The sequence below is a fragment of the Balaenoptera physalus genome (assembly GCF_965194825.1).
Source record: "Balaenoptera physalus genome assembly, chromosome: X".
Lineage (NCBI taxonomy): Eukaryota > Metazoa > Chordata > Mammalia > Artiodactyla > Balaenopteridae > Balaenoptera > Balaenoptera physalus.
In genome coordinates this window covers 113,421,599-113,437,309 of record NC_138903.1, presented here as the reverse complement: position 1 = coordinate 113,437,309, position 15,711 = coordinate 113,421,599, and the positions used below count along the sequence as shown (strand labels likewise).

At 37.7% G+C, this 15,711-nt stretch overlaps 1 protein-coding gene across 1 annotated transcript; it reads right to left on the bottom strand.

The window, feature by feature from the left end:
- Positions 1-243: 243 nt before the first annotated feature.
- On the bottom strand, positions 244-15,058 carry CCDC169 (coiled-coil domain containing 169). Its single transcript, XM_082446202.1, is given in 3 exon segments — positions 244-8,492; positions 8,495-8,855; positions 8,857-15,058. Coding segments are annotated over 3 exon segments (609 nt in total). The 5' UTR covers positions 9,076-15,058; the 3' UTR covers positions 244-8,463.
- Positions 15,059-15,711: the final 653 nt, after the last annotated feature.

Sequence of the window (15,711 nt, the reverse complement as noted above, 5' to 3'; positions counted from 1 at the left end):
AAGGACATACAAATCCAAACACAAATTTAGCTCTTCTTGGGTTCTAATGACAACATATTTCTCATTTACCAATTTTACTCCCAAATGAAAATCAACAGGCACTCTTGTTAATACCCGCTCCAAACTCCTTCACTAAAGAGACTTTGGCAACCTCTTCTCATACCTCCCAGCGTCTCTGGACCACTCCTGATGGCCATAGGTTGCCCAAGGGTTTCTGGTGCAATAAACTGCCCCTACAAAAAATGCCTGGCTACCTACTTGACCTTCCTAAAGATAGAGGTTCTCACAGATCTTGAGCCTGTGACCCTTCATAGCCAGCTGCCCATTATGCTTTGAGTCATGGAAACAGCACCCCACCAACTTAGCACAGCTACTGAGGCCTTCTTAATCAGCACGCAACCAAACCTGGGCCCTCTGACATGTTCTACTTGCAGGAGGGGATGGCTTCCCCTGTCCTTAGTCCCTTGCCAGGTTCCAGGGTGCTGGAGGAAGTTACTGCTCCCCCAGACCCTTGGCTACCTGGGAAACCCCCTGGGATTAACTGTGCTAACAGCAATAGATTATGCAAATGGCCCTGCTAAATATCATACATGATGGAGCTCAGTGGAATGTTGCTGTTTTGCATCCCTTAGCTAGGATGTCCCTAATAAACGACAGGACACCAAAAACCACACACTTGGCCAAACTTCAGGCAGTTATCTTAACACTGGATGCCCTGGCCAACAAATGGTCACATCTTCACGTTTATTATAAACTGGTGGGCATTGCCTAAAAATCATCTCTGCCAGGTTAGAGAACTCTGGAAACTCTTGCCTCACAGATACCCAAAATATAAAATTACACGTCTTTCTATACATTAAGGTCACAATATAAGGCCTTGCCAAGAGCTCATTACTCATTGTAAACATTATTAATAGTAACCAAGGCACACATTTCATTACTCAAAATACACAATGCTGGGCTCTTGGAAAAAACACTCAGTAGAACTTTCATGTCACTAATAGGTCTCAAATAGCCCTTTTAACTAAGAGACACAATGATCTCCTTAAACAATTCCTTTTCAAGTTCCAGTCTAAACAAATCCCTAAATGACTCTCTATCTTGCCCCAGGTCTTAACCTATCTTTATACATTTTCGATCTTGTCCCATTCCATAAGGGCTGGAGGCCAGATCGATGGTGCATATTCTCCTGGGACCTCTTAACCATAGATTGTCCCATAGGCCAGGCAGCTGCTCATCTGATACAGGACCCATTTGAAACTAAACTTCCACCAAAAACCTGTCAAGTGCAACTGCACACTATTCTGGTGACCATGGTCTTACTACCACTGGTCTGGATGCTTTCATTGTTTACAATCTGGAGGCCCAACCCTTCAAGTAAGCCACTGTTTCAACCAAACATGGCAAATGCTAAGACCCACATCAACTCGAGTGGGTATCCCCTTAGAAATGATACTCCTAGTCCCACATCCTAGATTACATCATCTTGACTCAGAAGCTTACCGCTGGAGATGGCATCACCTCAGATGACATCACCCCAGCCCAAGACCTCACCATTGGAGATGACTTCATTCCCTGTGCTGGAGACAACTTTCTCCCAGACGCTAAGACCTTTCATATTCTCATAATAAAAGATTTCTATGCTGTTTGGATTAACTTAAGCCCTACTACTGAAGGTCTTTGTTATCACCACCCCGAAGTTTCCTAATAAGATGTCAAAAAATCAAAGGACTAATTGTATTAATCATGTTTTCAATTATTTTTTGTATATTATGATGCTTCGACATTCGAAAAAAATCTTCCTGGCTGGGGAGAGACTACCCCTCCCAGAGCTAACCAATTCTTAGAGTAGCAAAGGACTCAGCCTTTGATATGCAAACTAACCAATCCAGAGCCATACCTCCTCCATCTGGCCAGTACCCCAAGAGGCAATATTTCTCTGCCTTAGTCATCCCTGGGCCACATACCAGGCAACTAAAGACCACCCTTAAGATATTTGAATGTTAAACCAACTGGGCATTCCTGGGAAAAATCCCATTTAGTCATGGTGTAAAATAGTCCTTATATGTTGCTAGATTTGGTTTGATTAATTTTAAAAGGAGTTTTCATCTCTATTCATGAGTGATATTGATGTGTAGTTTTCTTTTCTGATGATGCCTTTGTCTGGCTTTGGTGTCACATAATATTGACCTTGTAGAGAGAGTTGGGAAGTGTTCTTTCCTTCTTTACTTTCTGGAACATTGTTATCATTTATTCTTTAAATGTTTGATAGAATTCACTAGTGAACTCATCTGGGTCTGGATTTTTTTGTGTGTGGAAAGAATTTAAATTATGAATTGAATTCCTTTACCTGTTATAATCTTTCAGATTTTCTATTTCTTCTTGAGTCAGTTTTGGTCAATTATATCTTTCCAGAAATTTGTCCATTTCATCTAAGTTATCTAATTTGCTGGTATAAAGTAGTTAATAACATTCTCTTATAAACAGTTTAATTACTGTAGAGTCAGTTGTGTTGTCCCCTTTTTCATTCTTTTTTCTTTATAAATTTATTTATTTATTTTTGGCTGTGTTGGGTCTTCATTGCTGCACACGGGCTTTCTCTATTTGCGGCGAGTGGGGGTTACTCTTCATTGCGGTGTGTGGGCTTCTCATTGCGGTGGCTTCTCTTGTTGTGGAGCATGGGCTCTAGGCGTGTGGGCTCAGTAGTTGTGGCCCACGGGCTCTAGAGTGCAGACTCAGTAGCTGTGGCGCACGGGCTTAGTTGCTCCGTGGCATGTGGAATCTTCCCGGACCCGGGATCGAACCCGTGTCCCCTGCATTGGCAGGCGGATTCTTAACCACTGCGCCACCAGGGAAGCCCCCCTTTTGTACTCTTGATTTCAGTAATTTAAGTCTTTTTTTTTCATTGTCAGTCTAGCTAAAGGTTTGTCAATTTTGTTGATCTTTTCAAAGAACTAACTTTTGTTTTCATTAATTTTTCTCTATTGTTTTTCTGTTTTCTATTTTATTAATTTCTGCTGTAATTTTATTATTTCTATCTTATGCTTGCCTTGTGTTTAGTTTGCTCTACTTTCTCTAGATTCTTAAGGTGAAAAATTAGATTATTTATTTGTGATCTTTCTTCTTTTCTCACATAGTCATTTCAAGCTATAATTTTTTCCTTTAAGCACTGCTTTAGCTGAATCCTATACATTTTAACATGTTGTGTTTTAGTTTTCATCCAGTTCAAATTTCTTTCCAACTCCCCTTGTGATTTCTTTTACCTATAGGTTATTAGGAATAGATTGTTTAATTTGCAAATATTTCTGGATTTTCTAAATTTCTTCCTGTTGCTGATTTCTAATTTAATACCATTGTGGTCAGATATATACATTGTATAATTTCTATCCTTTTAAATTTATTGTGGCTTGTTTTATGGCCTAGCATAAACCATAACCATGAACAATATAGAATGTTCCATGTGCACTTGAAAAGACTGTGTATTCTGCTGTTGTTGGATGGAATGTCCTATAGAAATAATTTAGGTCAAATTGTATGATAGTGTTGTCCAGGTCTTCTTTATCCTTGCTGATTTTCTTCTCTAGTTGTTCTATTAATTGTTGAGAGTAAGATATTGGAGACTATTTTCCCTTCACTTCTGTCAGGTTTTGTATCACTTTTTTGGGGCCCCTTTGTTAGGTGTGTTTTTACAGTTGTTATGTCTTCCTGATGAATTGAACCTTTATCACTATAAGATGTCTTTTTTTCCCTCTAATAACACTTTTTTTGTGTTAAAGTGTGTTTTATCTGATATTAGTTGTGGTAGGCAGAATTCTAAAGATGGCTCCACAAGATTCCTGTTTCCTTCTTATTCAATCAAATACTATGTGATTAACACAAAGTGATTAATATTCCAGATATAAAGTCCCAAGACAGTTAACCTTACTATACAAAGATTATCTGGTGGGCCTGACCCAATCAGGTGAGTCCTTTAAATACAGAGAGTTTTCATCAGCTGGTGCTAGAAGAGGTGATCAGAAATTCAAAGCACAAGAAGGATTTGATGCTCTGTTGTTTGCTTGAAGGTAGTTGGGACCATGTATCAAGGAAATGGGGACCTCAGTTTCACAGCTACAAGGAACAGCTGTTGAATTGCTGCCAACGACCCAAACTTGGAAGCAGATGCTTTTTTTGTTGGAAGCAGACTTTTTCCTAGAGCTTCCATATAAGAGGCCAGCCTGTCCACACCTTGATTTTGGCTTCTTGAGACAAAGCAGAGAACGTGCCTTGCCTTATGACCTACTGAACTGTGGGCTAATAAATTGGTATTTTTTTTGTCTGTTTTTTTTTGTTAAAGAAAAATAACAAAGGATCTACATTTTTATTAGATAGTATAAATTTCCTTAATAACAAGTAGATAAAATAATCCACAATGGGTTACGTATTCCCAGATGTTAACATCTCTCTGTATACTTCATGTGTTTAATGAAAGGTTGTAAAATTTGAGGAAGACAAAAATAAAAGTTTTTAAAACTCAAGATACATAATAAATAAATTGGAACAACTAGAGATGACTAAAAACAAAATGTATTATATTGATCCACCCACAACATAACCTGATCTCAGGGACTTTAAGATACTTATACAGTAAACTTCAAAAGTATTTGCATTTAATTTTTTTTAATATAATTTTACTTATTTATTTATTTTTTCCTTTTTTTTAACATCTTTATTGGAGTATAATTGCTTTACAATGGTGTGTTAGTTTCTGCTTTATAACAAAGTGAATCAGCTATACATATACATATATCCCCATATCTCTTCCCTCTTGCATCGTACTGTTTTAAGGTGCTAAATTTGTGGTCATTTGTTACAAAGCAGTAGAAAACTAATGCATTGGTACAGCCACTCCAGCTCTCTTATGGTTGCTGATTGCATAGTATATCATTTTTTATCCTTTCAACTTATTTGTGTTGTAAATCTAAAGTGTGTCTCTTCTAGGCAGCATGCAGTTGGATCCTGTTCTTTAATCTAGGCTGATAATGTATTTTTTATTGTAGTGCTTATTTCATTTACATTTAATATAATTATTGATTATGATATAAATATAATTATTTATAACTGCCATTTTCCTATTTTCTATATGTCTCATGTATTTTTTCCCTCTATTTCTCCTTTACTGTCTTCTTTTTCATTAGATATTTTCTAGTGTACCAGTTTAGTTCCCATTATTTACTCTATTTGCTGAATTATTCTTTTAGTTGTTGCTCTGAGGATTAAAATATATATCTTTACTAACTTAAAACAATATACTTCACATTAATGCTAATTTATTTATGGTAGTGTATTGAAACTTTGCTCTAATATTGCTCCCTTTCCTCCTCCCTCCTTTGTGCTATTATTATCATATACACTACATCTTATATATTCTAAACTTAATATTTTAATAATATTATTTTATGCAGATGTCTTTTAAATCAGTTGTGAGAAGGAAAGAAAAATATATTTATATTGTATTTTATGTTTTCTTATGTAATTAACATTACTGGTGCTCCCTCCCTCCCTCCATACCTACCTACTTCTTTCTTTCTTTCTTTCTCTCTCTCTCTTTCTTCCTTCCTTCCTTCCTTTCTTTCTTTCTTTTCACCAGATCTTAGTTGTGGCTCGCGGGCTCCTTAGTTGAGGCTTGCCAGCTCCTTAGTTGTGGCTCGTGGGTTCCTTAGTTGCAGCTCGCCAGCTCCTTAGGTGCAGCACACATGCTCCTTAGTTGTGGCATGTGAACTCTTAGTTGTGGCATGTATGTGGGATCTAGTTCCCTGACCAGGGTTCGAACCCAGGCCCCCTGCATTGGGAGCACGGAATCTTATCCACTGCACGACCAGGGAAGTCCCACTGGTGCTCTATTTCTTTGTGTGGATTCGAGTTACAATTTCTCTTCAGCCTGATGAACTTCCTTTTTAAAATTTCATATAAAGCAGGTCTGATAGCAATTTGTTTTCTTAGGCTATTTTTTCTGAGACTGTCTTTGTTTGTGGGGCTTTCATTTTTTAAGGGTTATTTTTCTATATAGAGAATTATTATTTTTTTAGAATTAGATTTTAATAACAGAATTAGAGATATAAATCATATATGATTAACCCATTTAAAGTATACAGTTCAATGGTTTTTAGTAGTATATACACAGAGTTGTGCAATCATCACCACAATCAATTTTAGAAATTTTCATCATCCAAAAAAACCCCCTGTACCCTTTGCAGTCACTCCCCATCCTCTCCCTTTTTCCATCATCCCTAGGCCTCTACTAATCTCCTTTGTGTCTTTATGGATTTGCCTGTTCTGGACATTTTATATAAATGGAATTATGCAATGTGTGGTATTTTGTGACTGGCTTCTTTCACTTAGGGTATTACTGTCAAGTTTTGTCCATGTCATAGCATATACCAGTACTTCATTTCCTTTTGTTGCTGAATAATATTCCATTGTTTGGCTATACTACATTTTGTTTATCCATTCATTAATTGGTAGACGTTTGGTTGTTTCCACTTTTTGGCTATTATGCTGCTCTAAACATTTGTGGACAAGTTTTTATGTGGTTATAGGTTTTTCTCTTGGCTACATACATAGTAGTGGAATTTCTGTGTCATATGATAACTCTCTGTCAGTTTTGAAGAACTGACAGACTGTTTTCCAAAAAGGCTGTACCATTTTCCATCTCTACCAGCAATGTATGAGGGCTCCCATTTCTCCACATCCTCACCAACGCTCGTTATTATCTGTCTTTTTGATTATAGCAGCATTTGTTTTATAAATGGTATTTCTTGATATTTTGTAATACATTTAGACATTTTAAAATTTGAAATATGTTAAATATTGTTTACTGCTGTTTTGCTTTATGAATTCTCAACTTAAATACTAATGTTAATACATATTTCAGTATTAAACAAAAAAAGGACCCCAAATCTTCATTTTTTTCTCTGATTATTATTATTTATTTATTTATTTACATTTTTGGCTGTGCTGGGTCTTCATTGCTGTGCACCGGCTTTTCTCTAGTTGTGGTGGGCAGGGGTTACTTTTTGTTGCGGTGTGTGGGCTTCTCATTGCAGTGGCTTCTCTTGTTGCGGAGCACAGGTTCTAGACGTGCAGGCTTCAGTAGTTGTGGCTCGAGGACTCTAGAGTGCAAGCTCAGCAGTTGTGGTGCACGGGCTTAGTTGCTCCGCGGCATGTGGGATCTTCCCGGACCAGGGCTCGAACCTGTGTTCCCTGCATTGGCAGGCGGATTCTTAACCACTGTGCCACCAGGGAAGTCCCTCACTGCATTACATTTTAAAGTCATATAAAAGAATTATTTGGCTGTATGAAATTTATGCATTCTTCCTTAAAGAAAGGAACGTCTATAGAGATATAGAAGTGCATTTGGTATTCATTACTGGTGATTCTGAATAAAAAGAATTTAGGTTTTAGGATATAAGGTGAGAACAACATTAGCTAGAAACTATACTAACCAATGGATGATTTCTGGAAATTTAAAGGCCAACAGTTTCACTTATTAAGTTGGGAAAATAAATTATATGTATATTGTAGACCAATGTGACAGTTGCAAAAACAGTCTAAACATGAATAAGAGAATTTGATACATTTTCTAAATGCCTTAAAAGAACCTTTCTCCTATCCTCATTCAATGTCCACTTCTAGACTTGAGTATTGTGAACACTTACAAAGTTTGCTCCAAAAAACTAGGCCATCACTGTGAATTAATAAACATCACAAAATGACTTAAATCACCATGTACTAAGTGGCAGGTCCTTGCAGTAGTTGAAGGAGTATTGGTTTTCTAGAATGGTAAGAAGCCTGAGAAGTTGCATAGTTTGCCTCATTTATCTTACAGGTGTGGAAAATAAAGATGAGGTGAAGAGACTTTCCCAAGTTCTCATAAATTTACAGCAGAGAGGGACTATAGCCAAGCTGATTCCCGATTGGAGGCTCTTTCCGCTTTAAGTCAAAGTTTAAAATGCATTTGATTTGCCCCTTTGTTTAAACCTTGGGTTTAAAAAAACGAGCATGATATAACCTAAAATAGCAAGCAGTTTTGATGAACTCACATTTTTAGCTATCAGCCAACTAGAAACCAAATATAATAGCAATGTTAATATCAGAGTAGATAATGGATATATTATTAAAAGCAAGTGTAATGATGACAGACTTCCTGTTTCCTAGGCTATTTTAAGAATCATAAATTCTGCTAGTTCATATTTTCGGGTCACTAAAATGACTTTCTAAAATAATTTTTGAAACTAGACTAAATTACTAAGAAAATTACTTTCAGGTAGTCAAAGGAACACACTTCTGGAAGAGGAGCTAAAGAGGTTTAATAGCTCTTTCTTATCTATCTCATCCCCTGAAAAATGTGTTGAACAGTAACTTCACAATTTGAATATTACAAATGAAAAAATGGAAGAAATAGAAATCCACCCAGTTCTGGAATTATGGATTGAGTTTTGGAAGATGATTTATCTTGTAATCTTTTTTGCTGGTCCTCTCTTGGCATTTACCATTTTCTGATTAGCTGGATTATATCTTTCTGTTTTCACTGGATTCTCTTTCATTCTATGCAGTTGATTCATTGGTTGTCTTTTAGAAACTTGGTGTGAGCCAGAGACCTGAGACATTTTAGCTAGGTATATACGACGTTCATCATTGATCTTGTGGTAAGCCTTTGATTCTCGTTCCAGTCTAAGTACATAGTCTTTCACTTGATTTTCAAGGCTCCTTTTTTCTTTTGCTAGCTGTTTAAGTAATGTACTTAAGGATTCCACTGGCATCTGCTCATAGACACGAATAGAAGATAGCCTATGTGAAGGATTTCCACGGATTTTTTTCCATTTTCTCTCTGAGACTAACAACTTGCTTTTCTAGTTGATCATTCTGTTCAAGTTGTGTCTCATAACAGGTTTTCCACTCACTGCCTTCGTTGTCAGTACTGAGTTTGGCTTCCAGTTCCACTACCTTTTGTCTTATTTCAAGTATTGAGATTTGTACTAAGTCTTTCATATGGATTTCTTCCAATAACTCCAGTTTAAGGAGGTCAGTGCTCATACCTTAGAAGGTGTCACTTCTTTCATCCCCCATAGTGTCAGGTCAGAGATCTCCCACACCCTTCCCCTCAGCACAGCTTAGAGCAGAAGACCTGAAGGGACATCCAGAAGCTGGGGATGAGAAAGTGTTGTCATGAGCTGTTGGCATGGTGAACTGACTCTTAGAATTCTTGGTTGAGTTTCTTTCCCCCAGCACTTTGAATATGTCATAATACTGACTTCTTCTCTCCACTGTTTCTGATGAGAAGTCAGCTGTTAATTTTATTGTGGTTCCTTTGTATATGACACATAATTTTCTTCTCACTATTTTCAAGTTTCTCTCTTTGGCTTTGGCTTTCAACAGTTTGACTATGATCTCTCTAGCTGTGAATATCTTTGAGTTTGTGCTATTTGGAATTCATTGAGCTTCTTGGATGTGTAGATTAATCTTTTTTTAAATGAAATTTGAGAAGTTTTCACCCACTATTTCTTCAAATACTTTTTACGTCCCTTTTTTGTCCACTCCTCTTCTGGAACTTCCATTATGCATACGTAGTGTGTTTGATGGTGTCTCACTGGCCTTTGAAGTTCTTCAGTTTTCTTCGTTCTTTTTACATTCTGTTCCTTAGACTAGATAATCTCTATTGATCTACCTTTTTTTAATTTTAATTTTTAATTGAAGTATAGTTGATTTACAATGTTTCAGATGATCTACTTTCTATTATCAGCTCAAATCTGCTGTTGAGCCCCTTGAGTGAATTGTTCATTTCAGTTGTTGTACCTTTTAATTCCAGAATTTTCATTCATTTTTTTTTTTATAATTTGTATGTCTTTATTTATAGTCTCTATGTGAAGAGTCTGTCATCATATATTCCTTTAATTCTTCAAACGTGGCTTCTTTTAGTTCTTTGAACATATTTATAATAGCTTATTTGAAGTCTTTATGTACTAAATCTATCATCTAGGCCATCCCAGAGACAATTTATATAAGCTGCTTTTTTTTTTTCTGTGTATGGCTGCACCTTGTTTCTTTGTTTTTTAATTTTAATTTTTAATTTTTGTTTAGTGTTGTGCTTGGACTAATTATGTAGTGTCTGTGTCCCCTGTAGAGTATGAGAACTGGAATCTCTGCTCAGTTGTTTTTTAAAAATTCTTTTTTTTTAAATTTTTATTTATTATTTATTTATTTATTTATTTATTTATTTATTTATTTATGGCTGTGTTGGGTCTTCATCGCTGCGCGTGGGCTTTCTCTAGTTGCATCAAGCACCGGCTACTCTTTGTTGCAGTGCACATGTGTCTCATTGCAGTGGCTTCTCTTGTTGCAGAGCACGGGCTCTAGGCGCACGGGCTTCAGTAGTTGTGGCACACAGACTCAGTAGTTGTGGCGCACGGGCTTAGTTGCTCTGCGACATGTGGGATCTCCCCGGACCAGGGCTCGAACCTGTGTGCCCTGCATTGGCAGAAGGATTCTTAACCACTGCGCCACCAGGGAAGTCCCAAAACTTTTAATTTTATATTGGAGTATAGCTGATTAACAATGTTGTGATAGTTTTAGGTACACAGCAAAGGGACTCAGCCATACATATACGTGTATCCATTCTCCCCCAGACTTCCCTCCCATCAAGGCTGCCACATAACATTGAGCAGAGTTCCCTGTGCTATACAGTAGGTCCTTGTTGGTTATCCATTTTATTTTTATTTTTATTTTTTTTGGCAAATTAATACATTTATTACCTATGATCAGCAGATATATTGCTCACTTATTCTCTCCATGTTTAAAAAGAATTTCAAAATAACAAAATAATTATATACACCATACAATTCAGGGTAGGGTTGGGCTCAGGGGACCACTTCATTGTTCACAGCGTGGACAGAAACCTCTGTCTCCAAACATTTTTTGAGCTAGTTTAACTTTCAGCTCTGAGTCTGGTCCCAGTCTTGAAATCACAGAAGGTTAGGGCCTGGAATTTTCTCAGCCATAGGGATGAGGTTCTAGTTCAGACAGGAGGAAAGGGCTTCCTGGAAGGGACCAATAAAGCCTCTGATGCAGAAACATTAGGAGGCAAGGGCAGAGGGCACTGGGGCCGAGCCAGAGGGGCCTGGCATGGGGGAGGGTGAGGAGCCCACTCCCGGTCCAGCATTTCCTTGTACTCACCCCTGCGTCTCCACTCAGTAGAACAGGGGCTGCCTTAGAGCACCAGCAACTGGTAAATCTGATGGAGGAACTTTCTCCTTGTAGCTTCCAGAACCTGAAGACAGGACCCAGTAGGAACTTTGACTGGATTCATGAGATCCCAGGATTCCAGGGAGTTACATACCCTTGATTATTGAGATGGCCCTGCCAATGTGCCCAGCTCCTGGAAGGCACGGTCAGGTAGTTTTGAGAAATATTGTATGATATCCCTTATATGCGGAATCTAAAAAGAAATGTTACATATGAACTTATTTGCAAAACAGAAACAGACTCACAGACTTAGAGAATGAACTTTCTCTTTCTCTGTCTGACTTACTTCACTCAGTATGACAATCTCTAGGTCCATCCATGTTGCTGCAAATGGCATTTTTTTCATTCTTTTTTATGGCTGAGTAATATTCCATTGTATATAGGTACCACATCTTCTTTATCCATTCCTCTGTCGATGGACATTTAGGTTGCTTCCATGTCTTGGCTATTGTAAACAGTGCTGCAATGAACATTGGGGTGCATGTGTCTTTTCAAATTATGTTTTTCTCCAGATATATGCCCAGGAGTGGGATTGCAGGGTCATATGGTAGCTCTATTTTTAGTTTTTTAAGGAACCTCCGTACTGTTCTCCATAGTTACTGTACCAATTTACATTCCCACCAACAGTGTAGAAGGGTTCCCTTCTCTCCACACCCTCTCCAGCATTTATCGTTTGTGGATTTTTTGATGATGGCCATTCTGACCGGTGTGAGGTGATACCTCATTGTAGTTTTGATTTGCATTTCTCTAATAATTAGCAATGTTGAACATCTTTTCATGTGCCTCTTGGCCATCTGTATGTCTTCTTTGGAGAAATGTCTATTTAGGTCTTCTTCCCATTCTTTGATTGGGTTGTTTGTTTTGATGATATTAAGCCTCATGAGCTGTTTGTAAGTTTTGGAGACTAACCCCTTGTCAGTCACATCATTTGCAAATATTTTCTCCCAATCTGTGGATTGTCTTTTTGTTTTATTTATGGTTTCCTTTGCTGTGCAAAAGCTTTTGAGTTTAATTAGGTCCCATTTGTTTAATTTTGTTTTTATTTTCATTATTCTGGGAGACGGATCGAAAAAGATATTGCTGTGATTTAAAGATAGTGCTGTGAACACTCAGAGAGTGTTCTGCCTATGTTTTCCTCTAGGAGTTTATAGTGTCGTGTCTCACATTTAGGTCTTTAATCCATTTTGATCTTATTTTTGTGTATGGTGTTAAAGAATGATCTTGCTCTTATTTTTTCTTTCTTTTTTCCCTCATTCTCATTTTTAAGCCTAGCTACCTAGAGTTAACCCTTGGGTCATCATAGTCTAGTGGTCAGCCAGTTATTGGTCCAAGATTTTGCTTAAACACTTTAGCCAGTAAGGCTTTCCATCCTTTTTCCTAGGGAATCTGTTTATGTGTTGGTACACTCATTCTAAGTTCAGGCAGTTAAAAAAATCTCTGATTTCACTTTCAGCTTGTACACGGCCTCAAAGTCAGCCATGAATGAATAGTTAACTGGGGCCATCTCTGGTCTCCCCTGAGCATGTGTGCAGCCCTGTGTATGTATTAATACATAACCTTCCAGATCCCCTGGAATAAATGAGAGCTTATCAAAGCACCTTATGGTTGGTCTCATTTTCCAGATCTCATTTTAAAATTTCTGACTGGTCTGTTGCTTGCTCTAACCAGTATCACAGCCTTAGGCAGCTGTGACACTGACCTTCCCTGATTATTTTCCCCTAAGATCATTATTGGGCATGAGGCTTTTCTGTAGAGCTTCAGATTGGGTCAGCCCTTTCAGCTACCATGAGACTGCCAGTTCTCTGGTCCTCAAGGTTACTGCACCTTGGAAGTAGGGACATGGGAGCAGCCCCAAGTCAAAATACTACAGATCCTGCTGTTCTTGCTGCAGTTCAGCAGCTTTTCTTGTACAAACACTTTTCAATGTGTTGTATGCTTTTCGTTAATTTCCAGGGTTCTGAAATGGTTGATTTTGACAATTTGTCCAGTTTTATCATTATTTTGGGGCGAGAGGATTTGGTAAGGTCCTCACTGGGCCATTCTGGAAGTCCCACGATGTCTAGTCATTTTTTTGAACAACTTTTGGAGATGTAATTCATAAACCATACATTCCACTCATTTAAACTGTACAATTCAATATTTTTAGTATATTCATAAGATTGTGCAATCATCACCACAATCTAATTTTAGAACACACCTAGTAATTTTTGATTGGATACCAAACATTGTGCATTTTACCTCGTTGAGTGCTATATTTTTGTATTCTTATAAATATTCTTAAATTATGTTTTGGGATGCAGTTAAATTACTTGGACACAGATTGATCCTTTTGGGTCTTGCATTTAGGATTTGTTATGTGGGACCAGAGTAGTGCTTAGTCTAGTGCTAATTATTCCCCACTATGAGGCAAGACCCTTCTGTGTACTCTACCCAATGATCCATGAATCTCGAGCTCTTCAATCTAGCTGGTGAGAACAGGCAACTTTCCTGGTCTTGTTAGAGTGCCAGCCACTGTTACCTCTAATCCTTTTGGATGGTTCTTTCCCCAGCCTTGGGTAGTTTCCTCATACACATGTGCTGGTCCATCTGGTCAGTATTCAGATGGATCCTTGAGGAGGGCCATCTGAAGATTTCTGAAATTCTCTTTCTATGCAGCTTTCTTCTCTCTGGTCCTCTATTCTGACAACTTTAGCCACCATATTGTCTCTAGACTCTCAGCTCCATCTCAACTTTGGGAGTCTGCTGCCATCAACCTGGCTTCCTCCTTCGTGTGCCACAGCCTAGAATCTCTCTCCAGGCAGTAAGATGGACAAATTGTAAGGCTACCCTCATTTGTTCCCCACCTATTAGAGATCATTGTACTTTGTTATCTGATGTCCAGTGTATTGACAACCATTTCATATATATTGTCTAGTTTCTTTGGTTGTTTCAGATGGGAGGGTAAATCCAGTATCTGTTAATCTTTCCTGTCTGGAAGCAGAAACAATGATTTGGGGGATTTTCTAGGTATCTTATTACTGATTTCTAATTTAATTACTTTGTTGTTAGAGAATATACACTCTGTAAGATTTTAAGTCTTTTAAATTTATTGACATATTTTATGGCCCAGCATATAGTCTATCTTGGTTAATGTTCCATGTGTTCTAGAGAAGAGTATGCATTCTGCAGGTGCTGGGTATAGCATTCTATAAATATAAATCAGTTAGGTCAAATTAGTTGATAATGTTCAAATCTTCCATAGCTTTACTTATTTTTTTGTATACTTGTATCAATACCCATGGATGGATATTAAAATCTTTGCCTGTGATTATGGATTTGTCTATCTTCATAATTCTGTCAATTTTTGCTCATGTATCTTAAAGCTCTGTTATTAACTTCATTCATACTTTGGATTGTTATGTCTTCTTGATGAATTGACTCTTTTGTCATTATGAAATGACACTCATTATTTCTGATCTCTGGTAATACTCCTTGTCTTGAAATGCATTGTGCCTTGCCTTATATTAATGGAGGTGTACCATCTTTGTTTTTTTGTTTTTAATAAATTTATTTATTTATTTATTTTTGGCTGCATTGGGTCTTTGTTGCTGCATGCCGGCTTTCTCTAGTTGCGGTGAGTGGGGGCTACTCTTTGTTGCGGTGTGCGAGCTTCTCATTGTGTTGGCTTCTCTTGTTGCAGAGCACGGGCTCTAGGCGCATGGGCTTCAGTAGTTGTGGCGTGTGGGCTCAGTAGCTGTGGCACGCGGGCTCTAGAGCTCAGGTTCAGTAGATGTGGCGTGTGGGCTCAGTAGCTGTGGCACGCGGGCTCTAGAGCTCAGGCTCAGTAGATGTGGCGCACGGGCTTAGCTGCCCCACGGCATGTGGGATCTTCCCGGACCAGGACTCGAACCTGTGTCCCCTGCATTGTCAGGCGGATTCTTAACCACTGCGCCACCAGGTAAGTCCCCCATCTTTGTTATGCATAGTGTTTGCATGGGATATTTTTTTCCATCATTTTACTTTCAACCTATCTGCCTTTCTATTTAAAGTATATTTCTTGTAAGTGTCATATAGTTGGGTCATACTTTTTTCAGATACAGTCTGACAGTCTTTGCCTTTTAATTGGTATTTATAGTTAATATAATTATTGATATAGTTGACTTTTAGACTAGCATCTTGTTCTTTGTTTTCTATTTATCCCCTCTGTTTTTATTTCTTTTTTCCTCCTTTCTTATCTTCTTTTGGATTAATTAATATATTTTAGTATTCCATTATACTTGGCTTTAGCTATAACTAGTAATATAATATAATATATATAATATAAATATTTGGCTTTAGCTATAACTCTCTGTATAATTTTTTTAGTGGTTCCTGTAGGGATTATAATAGGTATCCTTAATTTATCACAGATTACCTGAATTAAACTTGTACAACTGCACATATTATATAGCA